The following is an 11,447-nucleotide window of genomic DNA, read 5'->3' as shown; positions in this document are numbered from 1 at the left end:
CGGAAGGAGAGAGTTCTGAGGCCAACTCCCTCTGTCTTGTGCCAAGTTCTGTGCTCTCACTTTCGAGAACCTGACCCTGGCCATACCACCTGAGGTACGGTATTATCACGGACGGCCATGTTTTTATGCTGTCAAGAAAAGGCAAGAGAAACGCGGGGGGGGCCTGAGGTGGGGGACGCACACCCGCAGTGGAGGGTCCCCCTCGGCGTGAGCGCAAGAGCACCTCGCAGGCAGGAGGAAGCGGCCCCCGCCCATTTGAAATGAGGTCTCTTCAGAGGGCCCGGCACCTGCCTGTGGCTCCCGCTCGCTAAGGTGGGTGTGTTAGTACAGCTGTCTAGCTTTTAAGTGACTTTTGTCAGTTTGAAAGTGAAAGTCTGTTTGAGGAGCTGCTTCAACAATAGCCCAGAGCCCGGAAGAAGAGCTCGCAGCACAAAGGACTTAGACGACACTCGTGTCCCTTTTCACTGCCCCTGATGAAAGATTCATAAGAATAACTTTAATTTTTTATGACCCCCTTTTTGGTATGACTATATTAGTTGTGTCAACTTCCATACACAGGTTCTCTTTAAATACCCAAAGGTCCGTGCTGAAAGTTGTTCAAGGAGCCACGGGGGCAGGTATCCTTACGGGTCCCTTCCTCCAGGACAAACCGCTCTGCGAGACACAGAGATTTCCTTTCGAGATGGTTCCCTTCAGCCTCGACATCACTGGGAACACTACCGTGAGGTGATCTGAAAGCTTTCTAATGTGCCAATTCAGCCTCTCTTTGGAAGAACAATTATATTTGTTTTTCTTGGCTTCACCCTATTTAGCAGGAACAGAAGTATAATAATCATTAATGGCCCTCCTTTGCCTTTACTTCTCAGATGGCTGTTTCCATGTTGCATCTTTATTTTGTGTCTCAGCCAAAAGCAGGCGTTGGCGGGGGTGGGGGGCGGGGGGCACACGGACTGTGCTTGTTTTATGGCACGTTACCAAAGAGCACCCAAGACTGGCTTAAGGCAGTCACTGAAGGTGATACAATAGTTTTGAACCAGAATTATCTACTTTCAAGAACCAAAGTCCTACGCTTCCCCGAAAAGAATGTTTGCAAAAATACCTGATGCTGGCAAATTTACACGGAGAGACTTAAGAGGGATGAGCGAACGAGCACTACATTTTCTGCCCTACGGCTGCAAAGAGAACCAAACAATTACAGTGAAATAAAATCCGGGCAGTGGGAGGAAGATGAGGAAATTTGATTTAAAACACTCTCTGCCGTGTGAAAAGGGATCACCAACTTTCGAACGCGCTTTGGGCTGCTCAATGAGTCTGTTTAATCTCGACGAAATAAACAGGCTCATTTCCAAAAGGCTGTTAGAACTTCTTCAGACGTTTCATTCAGGATGGGCCCAACACAATGCTAACATCCCACCGAAAGATCCGACCACGACCAGCCGCTGGCTCTCTGCAGAGAACTTGCTTCTTTTCTCCTATTGATAACCCTTTGTGGGACGAAGTAAAAGAGCAGAGGCAAGGAGGAGTGAACGTCAGACAATAGCCATCCCTCCACGCACTGTCTCTGAACTTCCCTCATCTCTGAAGGACAATTAATTATGAAGGCCTTAGGGGTAGGTCGAAGCAAGGGAAAACCCACTGCCATCTCCGTAACGCGCCTGCCACCTCTGTGTTTGCTAAATGGCTTCTCCTGTTGGGGTACAGCCACCAAGAGAGCCAATAGATCATGGGGGGGGGGGGGGGCGGGGGGGGAGGAAAGCAAAAGATTTTTTTTTGTGTGTGCGTCTGCCCTTGTATAATTCTATTCTCACTGTGAACTCATCCATACACAAAACACAAGGACAATTTTTTTTTTTTTTTTAAAGAGAGAAAAGCCACAGGGTATGTTGCAGCAGAAACGGCCTCTCAGTGGTGTGTTAAAAAGGATGGTCTTTTCACCAAATCATTTCACAGAGGCAAAACAGACAAACACAAAGGGTTGAGGCTTTTTCTCCGACATTAAATGGAGTAACTGGTAAGGTCAGACATATGATACCTAAAGACATGAATCTGTGAACTCTTGAAGTCAAAAGGCCTCTCTGTGCTGAGGAACAATCTTTCAAAGGAAATAGATCATAGAACTCCACTGAATCCGCTTTAAACTTTATGAAGCAGGAGGAGAAAAAGTTCTAAGTAGGGAAGCTTGACAGAAGAGCCTTGAACTATTTTCTGAAGGAAAGATGAGACCCTCCCTAGGCTGCCACAAAACATTTTTTTTTTCTAAAGGCTCCTCTGAACTTTGATATGTGCCAAGACACTGCCATTGAAAGCTGTATAATTATGTGCTATCGCCACTGTAGAAAATGCTTTGTTCACCCCAACAAAGGACAATAAGCAAAGTAAAGCGACGTTACACTGTATCTTTTTCTTTAAGAATGTTGAGAAAGGTCATGGAATGCTATAACTAATAAAGCTGTTGAGTAAGGAGGTTTTAAAGCTGATCTTACTGGGCTTGAATGTAACCCAATGACAAAAAAGACACAGGGAGCTAAAAATGCAATGACATTACCAAACAGATGATAAATCAATGGGCCCGCTTCATTATACTGATCAACACCTTGAATCCCGAAAGGACACACGGCGCAAAACTGAAGCTCTGGTCCGCACACAATTCCGCCTCTGCCCTACCCCCCAACCCTTCAAGCCCACCTTGAAGCCGGGCGTCTTTACCACTCTCTCCTTCACCCTTCAGGCCATCACTTCGCACAGGAATATGCTCCCAGACAGCCGTGTGTGTACGTATATTTAGAGAACATTCATTTAGTCTCTTAACAGATCAATTTGGCTTGTCAGTGGCAGGACTGGCAGGTGAAGAAGTGCTAAGAGTCTCTTTCCCTCCTCGCCACCCACCAAGGGCGTGTGTCATGTGACCATTCAAACAGCTCGGCGGCTCTGGGGCCAAAAGACTGCAACGGCAGTAAAAGGTTTTCACTCATGTGCCAGTTTTCCGAGCTATCACTCATATTTAAGTATCTATTTGGAGCGGAGGGAAGCGCTTCCTAAATCCACCTGTCCTCATTTTTCTTTAAAGAGATGACGACGTGAACGAGAGATTTCCAAACACATTAAATCTTCCTCAATGTGCGGTGCGGGCAGCGGGAGGGTTGGGCACGGGGGCGGGCAGGGTGGGGACGGTGTATTCAGCACGTGTATTTCCGAGTGTGTGTGCCTGGGGGTAGGGGTGGAGGCGAGGGGTGCGGCTTCTTAATTTTCTCTTTCGAAGCGGAAGGCGAGGCAACCCACAAGCTGGGTCTGCGGAAGCACCCTTCTTGCCTGTCATGTGACACCCAGAAAGAAGTCGAAGCACAGGGTCTATGATGGAGCATCGACATAGACATCAGTGTCTTGGGATGGGACATCAGTGTCTTGGGATACGGTACGTACAAGCCCGCTAGTCAGCGAATCAGGCTCCCCGTTCTGTTTATTCCTAGGCCTTCCATCCCCAAACCTGGGTCTTCAGTGAGGGCAATGGAGGCCGGTCAGTGTCACAGGCACGTGCACCCTGCCCACAGACCAGTGGCTACCACCAGGAGGCCCGTGAAGGATGCTGGCTGCCCGCTGAGGGGGAAGAGCTACCCCTCTGGTACTGGAGAAGGACAGACAGCGCTCAGTGCAGCCTTGGAGACTGACAGCCATCACTACCTTCCTTCCTGCCACGGTGGGAAGGGCCACAAAAGAGTAATAAAATCCAACACGTATGCCCCTCAAGTCAGAAGTATCAGCACGATTTAAAAACTGGGAAGGAATCCCAACCCTCCTATCCCTCCCCATAAAAAAAAAAAAATGTTGGAACCTCTTCAAAGCGAAGTGCGAATGGAGCATGGAAATACATCCCATAACACCTGGAAAGACAAATTTATTGTTGCCAATCTCATTAAATGTGAGAAGTAGGAGTGAAACAAGCGGCCTGTAATTAAACCCCCCTCTCCTGCACACCTTCGCAAACTCACCTTCAGCAGCGAGGCGCCCCGCCCCGTGTGAGGTGGCCAACTTTCTTTCCTTCCTTCGGCAGGAGCCGACCGTGGCGTTGGTGCCCCTCCCCCTGCAGTGCCTTCTCCCGCTTCCCCTGGGTCTTCTCAAGCTCTCACCACACTGAGCCTGAGCGCTGTGCCAAGAATCTTGGCCATTGTGTAAACTGATACAAAAGGCAGAGCAAGCTCTCCTGTCACTTAGAAGGCCCTGACTCATAAAGGCCAGGAAACGCAGGGTCTAGAGGAGGAGAGAGATTCAAGCCACTCCTCCCTCCTTGCGAGCGATAAACCTTCCCCATCTGCTTCATTTTCCTGTAGGCCAGGGGTCAGCAACCACTCTGGCCTTGAGAGCCAGGAGCAGCAGGGGCGGGAGGGGGAGGGTGCCTAGCAGTCACAGAGGTGGCACCAGCCAGCTTATGACACAGACGGAGCAGAGAGCTGAAAAAAGACAAGCAGCAGAAGAGAAAGAAGGAAGGAGAAAGTCCCAGCGAAGGAGGGAAGGCATCAGCCTCCTTCTCCCTCACCCCCCTCTCTCCCTGCCTCTACCGGTTCCCACTAGTTTAGAATTACTTTACAAACAGTATAGAGCGTTAGGCACACTAAACTTTTTTTCCTATTAATATCTCTATCATTATTCCCGCTCGCGTCAAATCAGTTAATATTGGTCAGACATTTGGAAGGATGCTCAGGACGTCATCAATAAACATTAGCTATTTTGTTATTGTTAACAAACCTCTGATTGAGGGATCTAAAAATGCAATCAATAAGCTGTTTTATTACTTGACCTGCTAATACTCGGTTGGGTTAAAATATTCCTTCAAATGTAGACAAAACTTCAAAGTCCCTCTACCTTTGCTTCATCTCCGTTTAAAAATTAGAAGGGGCGCCTGGATGGCGCAGTCGGTTAAGCGTCCGACTTCAACCAGGTCACGATCTCGCGGTCCGTGAGTTCGAGCCCCGCGTCAGGCTCTGGGCTGATGGCTCAGAGCCTGGAGCCTGTTTCCGATTCTGTGTCTCCCTCTCTCTCTGCCCCTCGCCCGTTCATGCTCTGTCTCTCTCTGTCCCAAAAATAAATAAACATTGAAAAAAAAATTTTTTTTTTAAAATAAAAATTAGAAAATGGGGGTGCCTGGGTAGCTCGGTGATTGAGCGTCCGACTCTTGATTTCAGCTCAGGTCATGGTCTTGAGGTTCCTGAGTTCGAGCCCCACATCAGGAGGGAGCCTGCTTGGGATTCTCTCTCTTTCTCCCTCTTTCTGCCCCTCCCCGCTCATGCTCGCTCTCTCTCTCTCTCTCTCTCTCTCAAAAAAAAAAAAAAGAAAGAAAGAAAGAAAGAAAGAAAGAAAGAAAGAAAGAAAGAAAATTAGAAAAGAAACAAGGCATCCAGTTCTCTACTTGGCCATCTTCTTCATTTGCTCCTCTTAGAGTACAGATTCACTTTGGTTGATCTTAAGAGGAGAAACTTAAATACAAAAGTCAAGCAGTGCACACAGTATTGGCTGAGATATTCAGCATGAGGTGCTGGGTCTGCTTGTGGCTCGTGGCCACGGCCCACAGTGGTAAAGCTACACTGATAAGACCAGTGGCTTTTTAAGCATCTCGCTTAAGCGCTGACCTCCATGCACAGAAAAGAAGGGGTTGTCTTATCTGAAGCTCTAGTTAGTAAGTGCGCCAAGCTGGGAGGCTAAATTAAAAGCTATTTAGTGATCGTATGTGGTGGTGGGTAGGCCTATGGGCATACGTGTGAGGGGAGGGGGCAGGGCAGAATCCATGCTCCTGCCTGCGTTTCTTCTTACCACATTTCCGGAAAGATCCTAGTTTTTAACTGAAGAAGGAAAAGACCCAGAATAGACCAAGAACTTGTCTGGAGTCACATGAGAAGTGACAGAACTGCTCCCCGGGCCCCATACTCCTTGCACTGAAGCAGTCTTAAAATAGACACTGCAGATAAAGGAGAGGTGGCCGGGCTGGAAGTGGATCTGATTCACAAAGAGAGAAATATCAGATGTTAATCATATTAAAGGAGGATTTAGATGATGCTAAATGGGGCAGCTCGTTGGGTACCCCCTGATGCCAGCCGCCCCTGTTTGTGTCATTCTCGCCCTTGTGCTGTGAGCAGGGGATTAAATTCCACCCAGGTAAGGTTTAAAAAACCCTAAAAATCCTGATGTGCCCTGTAAGGATTTGTCCTCTCGAGGATATTACACAGCAAAAACGCAGCACTCAGCGCACGAACCTTGGGCAATTCTTTTATGAAGCCTGGCGCACACTGCCAAACAAATATTTGCCGTAATCAGCCGTAAAGAGTTCACTAGTGCACAGCTGAATTCTCCTTGGGTCAAGTTTAGAGCAACAGACTTACCAGAAAGGGGCAGAAAAAGACATGGAACTCTGAATAAGATTTCTTTAAACTATTTAGCCACAGTCCTCCTCTTCAGCTTTAAAAGAAATTCTGCTAGAGTGTCCCATCAGGTTAGTCAACCAGAGCTCTCTTTCAACACACTTTAAATACAGAGACTTTAAAATGGTGAAGCAAAACAAGGAGGATCCCCACTTTTCATGTGTTCAGCCTGAGAAGAACCTTGTTCATAACACATTTGGCAAGAAGAACATTGTAGTCTAGGACGACAAAGGTAAATTGGTGGCTTCCAGTATAATGGTTCAAACTTCCAAGGGAAAACTGTGACCTCCCCACGGCTAAGCTTCCACCTTCGGTGCCTGGTAAGCCACCATCACTGATCTGCGCTGCTAAAACCTGTGTGGGAAGGGCTCCCCAAGGGAATGGGCAGACAGGGGGGCAGGAAGGGGCGGATCCTTTCATTGGCAAGTCTAGACCAAGATGCCCTTCTCTTCCCCTGAAGCTGCAAACTTCTGGGTGTTTCTGGGTGCCTATCTATGTGAGGAAAGCAAGACTATTAACATAAGGTTCCGGCAGGAGCAGATGTGGGAGAAAAAAAGATTCTCGTCCTCAAGATAACAACAAGAAAGGGACCGACTTTATCAGGCCACGGCCTGTCTACACTCACCATCGGGGGTTCAGCCTGCAGAACCCTTGCCACATCCCCACCTCTAACTATTGTTGCCTGAGCCAGCAGGGCTCAGCAAAATGCCTTTGTGAGGACTGGGAGATTCGCTAGTGTTGTCTCATGGAGAGTCATCATGTTGCAATGAAAAATGTTTGCTGAGGCACCACATTAGCCAGTAAAGAAACGCCTTACTCATAGCCACACATCTTTCACTGTTGCATAGCTATTGCTTTCTGGGACTCGTCTATACTGCTTTGCGTGTATCTAGAATATGCATGTCGTAGATGTGTGTGCGTGCGTGCGTGTGCGTGCGTGTGTGTGTAAGAGGGCATGAGCGACGGGCAGCTTGGTTGCGAAGCTACGCACACGCGAAATAAACACACTAGGTTCTCTCCCGAAAAGAACAAAAACGAAACAAAAACAAAAACGAAAGATGTTGATGGCTCTCATAATACGGACTTAGTAAATTCTCGTACCATTTCTTCCATAAAGGCAATACATGCTGATTAAAGTAGAAACCACAGAATCACTCCCCCATCAACCTTTCCAGATTTTTTTTTAGAAAACAACTTTTGCAGCTATCCTAGCACACAGCGTATGTCAGCCCAAGCGACATGCCAAAACCTAAATAGCAAAAAACGCCTATCAGAGTGGGGACCTCTTCTCTGGAAAGGGAATCACTGTGTGGGTGGGTTCCTTGCTGCAGTTTTCTTTGAATGCTCCAGTTCCCTCTTTCTGTGGCCAATGGGTCTTCATGCAAGCAGCCGAGCTGGGGAATGGGAAAGGAAGCAGAAGTGGGTCAGCTCCCCAGGACCCGGATGGGAACCACACAGGGGGCTCCTCACTGCTGCTTTACCTCTTACCCCAGTGGGGCATGCTCTTAGGAGATAACGAGGCTGACGCCGATTTGGGGACACTGCTAAAGAAAATAAATTTCTTAAAAAAAGAAAAGGGAAGTGACCAAACGATAAAGATGAGTTCCTACCTCAAAGTCATTTGCTTTATTGTAGTGCATGTTCAGAGCCCTGTACAGCTCACAGTCTCTGGTTATAGACAGCTCTTCAGTGCTGGTGACTCCGTCGTTGATGGCTTGACGCGCGTACTTCTCCATCTGAATGTAGTAAAACTCACGGAAATTGCTAAACCACTTGATGAGCTGAGAGGTAATGCATCTGTTGAACTGTCAAATTTAAATGTTGAAAAGGATAAGAACATCACCATTTTCTTCATTTATTCTTTAAGCAGTCTGAAGTATTTTTAAAGATCTCCTCTCCTTCTTGCTTGGATGGGTGTGTTTTTGATTTCACCAAAATGGTGGCAAGAGGGGTGAAAGCAGTAATACGTTCATAAGATGTCATAAAACCCGTCAACAATGGAAACCACTCCCCAATCCTCCACATTTCAAATGGAAAACTTGCATTCTAAATCGGATTTTCTGTAAGCTGAAGATCTTATTTTAAACATCGTTCTTCAGCTTTCAGTGGAACAAACTGTATGTGTGTACTTCTTATGGAAATTCATTCAAACCACAAAACCCTGGGAAGAGTTGTTACTTTCAAGTACAGCCTCCCCTGCTTTTCAAAAGTTCATGTTCCGCCATTTTGCTTTTACGAAAAGGCCTACCTTAGTGCCTGGTTTCGTTAACAGAAACAAATCCAAAGAGGATTTTTGCCTCTCAGAAAGAAAGCGAGAAGAGAAAATAGCATTCAGCATTGGTTTTGCAGCGAGCCATTATGGAGGCAGCACGCACCGCCAGCAGCAAGAGTGGCTCCACCAAGCTCCTTCCCCAGGAACGAGGCTCAGCATCTCAGCGTCAAGCCGCCATAGCTTTGAACTGTGTCTGTGAGCATCTGTGCTTTATTTGATTTATTTTGTGCATCTGTTATCGAGATGTGTCCTAGGGTATCAGAAAAGTCTAAGAGAGGTTATTTTTTGGGTCTGGGAGTGCTCAACATTCCCCCCATATAAATTAATGGTAATTGCTTCTTTGCTTTATGCCATTTCGGCTTATGAAAAGTTTCATAGGAACGCTCTACTTTTGGATAGCGGGGGAAACCTGTACCAGAGATGGTGAGCCACGTGACTTCACCACCAGCATGATTTCTTTTTTTAATGAGAATTTGTGTCATCACATGACAGCCCCGTACAATGCTGGAAAACAGCTTTCGTGCAAAAGGGGAGGAAGCTGGCATTTGCTTATTTTTTGGCAAATGGGTGATCCCCATGGCCATCCAGCTCTGATTCCACTTTATGTTCGCACACGGCACTCACGTCCGGTCCTGTCTGGTCAGACCGCCATGCCTGCTTGCACACTTCCCATGGCCAGCATCGGATAAGACCCACGCCCCTTTCCGTTGGCGTCTATGCCGTTTGGAAGGTGTGGTTAAGACGCAGTACGCAGATGGCATAGGCAGAAACTATATTGCGCTTTTTTTAAATGCCAAGTTACCATAACATGATTAGGCTTTACAACTTTGTTTACCAAGGTTCCCTGATGACCTTTTAAATGAAGATGTCTTCCTGGATTCACTGCAAATGATACCATTCTTATTGACAAACCTCTGTTCACGTAAAGGACAGATGCGTCTCAACTTGCCAAGTCAAAACCAATAAATCCGTAGCTTTATATCAGGCGGGCTGACAGACAACCCCCTGCCTTTTGTCATTACAGGCATTCCCTTCCCGGGGCCCCCAGAAAAAGATGTACATTCATCAAAAATCAACAAAGACCACTTATCAAACACTGGCCATGAGAACATCCAGACTCCAACAGGATGACAGCGAAAGTGTGTATTGGGGCTGTAATTACTACACAGAAAGTTGTTCCTATGCTAGCAAAGATAATAAATGAATGAAAATTTATGGCAGAGAATGGACGTAACAAGGAAACAGAAGCAGGGAGACTGGTGTTTCTCCCAAAAGGCCAACTTGCATCATAATTGCCATGGAGTTGCAAGGGCCCTTACAGATAATTGACCAGAAAATGATTAAGTCATCAGCAAATCGCTTCTGCTTGCAAGAGTTCAAACATGTACTTAACCTATCCAAGAATTATATTTTCACTCTGTGTGTCTGCTCTGTCTCTATTCAGCCTTGCGGGGAACCCGATTAAAAAGACAACTGAAGGACCCCCCTTATCTGATCTTCTGGTTGCCGATTTCAATAGAACTTAAACCCATTACGATTTGCTGAACTTGGAGTTCTTTCCATTTTATCTCAGCAGTAAAATACACTGTCCAAATTTCCAGACACTGAGATAAGGACTACAGGCCCCCGTGACGGCTTACTGTTCCTTTTTAATTCTTTTAGAATAAGAAACAAAACATTACAAAATGATAGCAGGCTGTGCACTGGGGAATGAAAATTGCTTTGACATGGAGATTAGGCTTCTGCATTGTTACAAGACATTGTCTCCTATGGACAAGAGTACTGTAGAGGAAAAAAATAGAAGGGTGTTTTTTTTCTAGAATGGTCATGAATGACCTAATGGGGGAGGACAAAAAAGTAAGTGCACTTGCCATTATTTAGGAATGGGACATAAAGGGAGATTTAAAGCTTATTGTTAGCGAATGGAAATACCAGAGAGAAAGAATGGGCAAAAACAACAGACTCCCCCGACATAAGACAAGTGAAATGACCATCACAACAGCTTGAAGAACAGGGCTTCCCTCCACTAGAAGTGAACTGAAATTCGTTCTGTTTTAGTCGCTGGCGAAAAGCGAAGGCAGGCCCCCTCTTTTCCAGATATTCACGTTGGGGGAGAAAAAGTGTTAAACTTTAAAGAGTTAATTTCCCCCCCGGTTCCGTAGTGGCATACAAGAAAAGGATCAATTGTTCTATAAAGGAGACCTCTGTCGTGTGTTAATGTGTTACTGCAAAAACTAATCGCTACAATAAAGAGGCTGTGTTTCCACAGTGTGTGAGTCTCTGTGACTTTGATTAATGCTTCCCACGGGACATCTCAGCCTCAATATGGGCTGAAGAAACTTCCTAAATATTCAATGAGCATGGTCAAAAGATGTATAAAACAAATCAATCTGACACCTTAATCTGGCTAGGCAGCAGTTGACTCAAGGGGTGGAGGGAATGAGATACATCATTTAACACTGCCGGCGTGAAAAGCTGTGAGCGTCTGTTCTTCAAAGCTAAAATGGCACCGGATCTGTTGTCCTTAGTGGTCTAAGAGTTATTAGTTGATACGTTAAAATCAGCACTCGGGAGCGCACAGGAAGATGGTGGGGCCCATTGCTCTCTGGCACGTCTCTCCCACTTGCCCCTTTGCTCTTCCCAAAGGCTGGGCTTTTCGTCTGGCTAAATGTCATGGTGAGGGAGTGAAGTTGGAGTCCGTGAGAACGTGGAACTCTGTTTCGATTCTGACTCGAGGAACGAGACCAAGTCAGCCTTGGCTTCATCCT

At 46.5% G+C, this 11,447-nt stretch overlaps 1 protein-coding gene across 7 annotated transcripts in view; it reads right to left on the bottom strand.

The window, feature by feature from the left end:
- PROX1 (prospero homeobox 1) overlaps positions 1-11,447 on the bottom strand; it is a 52,985-nt gene that overhangs the window by 21,229 nt on the left and 20,309 nt on the right. For all 7 annotated transcript variants that reach the window (XM_040446448.1, XM_040446454.1, XM_040446452.1 and 4 more), the window contains one exon: positions 8,018-8,212. In XM_040446448.1, coding sequence (XP_040302382.1) covers positions 8,018-8,212 — 195 coding nt within the window. The remainder of the gene's footprint in view (positions 1-8,017; positions 8,213-11,447) is intronic.

The sequence above is a fragment of the Herpailurus yagouaroundi genome, unplaced genomic scaffold (assembly GCF_014898765.1).
Source record: "Herpailurus yagouaroundi ecotype Mexico unplaced genomic scaffold, PumYag 195, whole genome shotgun sequence".
Taxonomy (NCBI): domain Eukaryota; kingdom Metazoa; phylum Chordata; class Mammalia; order Carnivora; family Felidae; genus Herpailurus; species Herpailurus yagouaroundi.
Note: the sequence above shows the minus strand (reverse complement) of the source record. Positions and strands in the feature narration are given on the sequence as shown.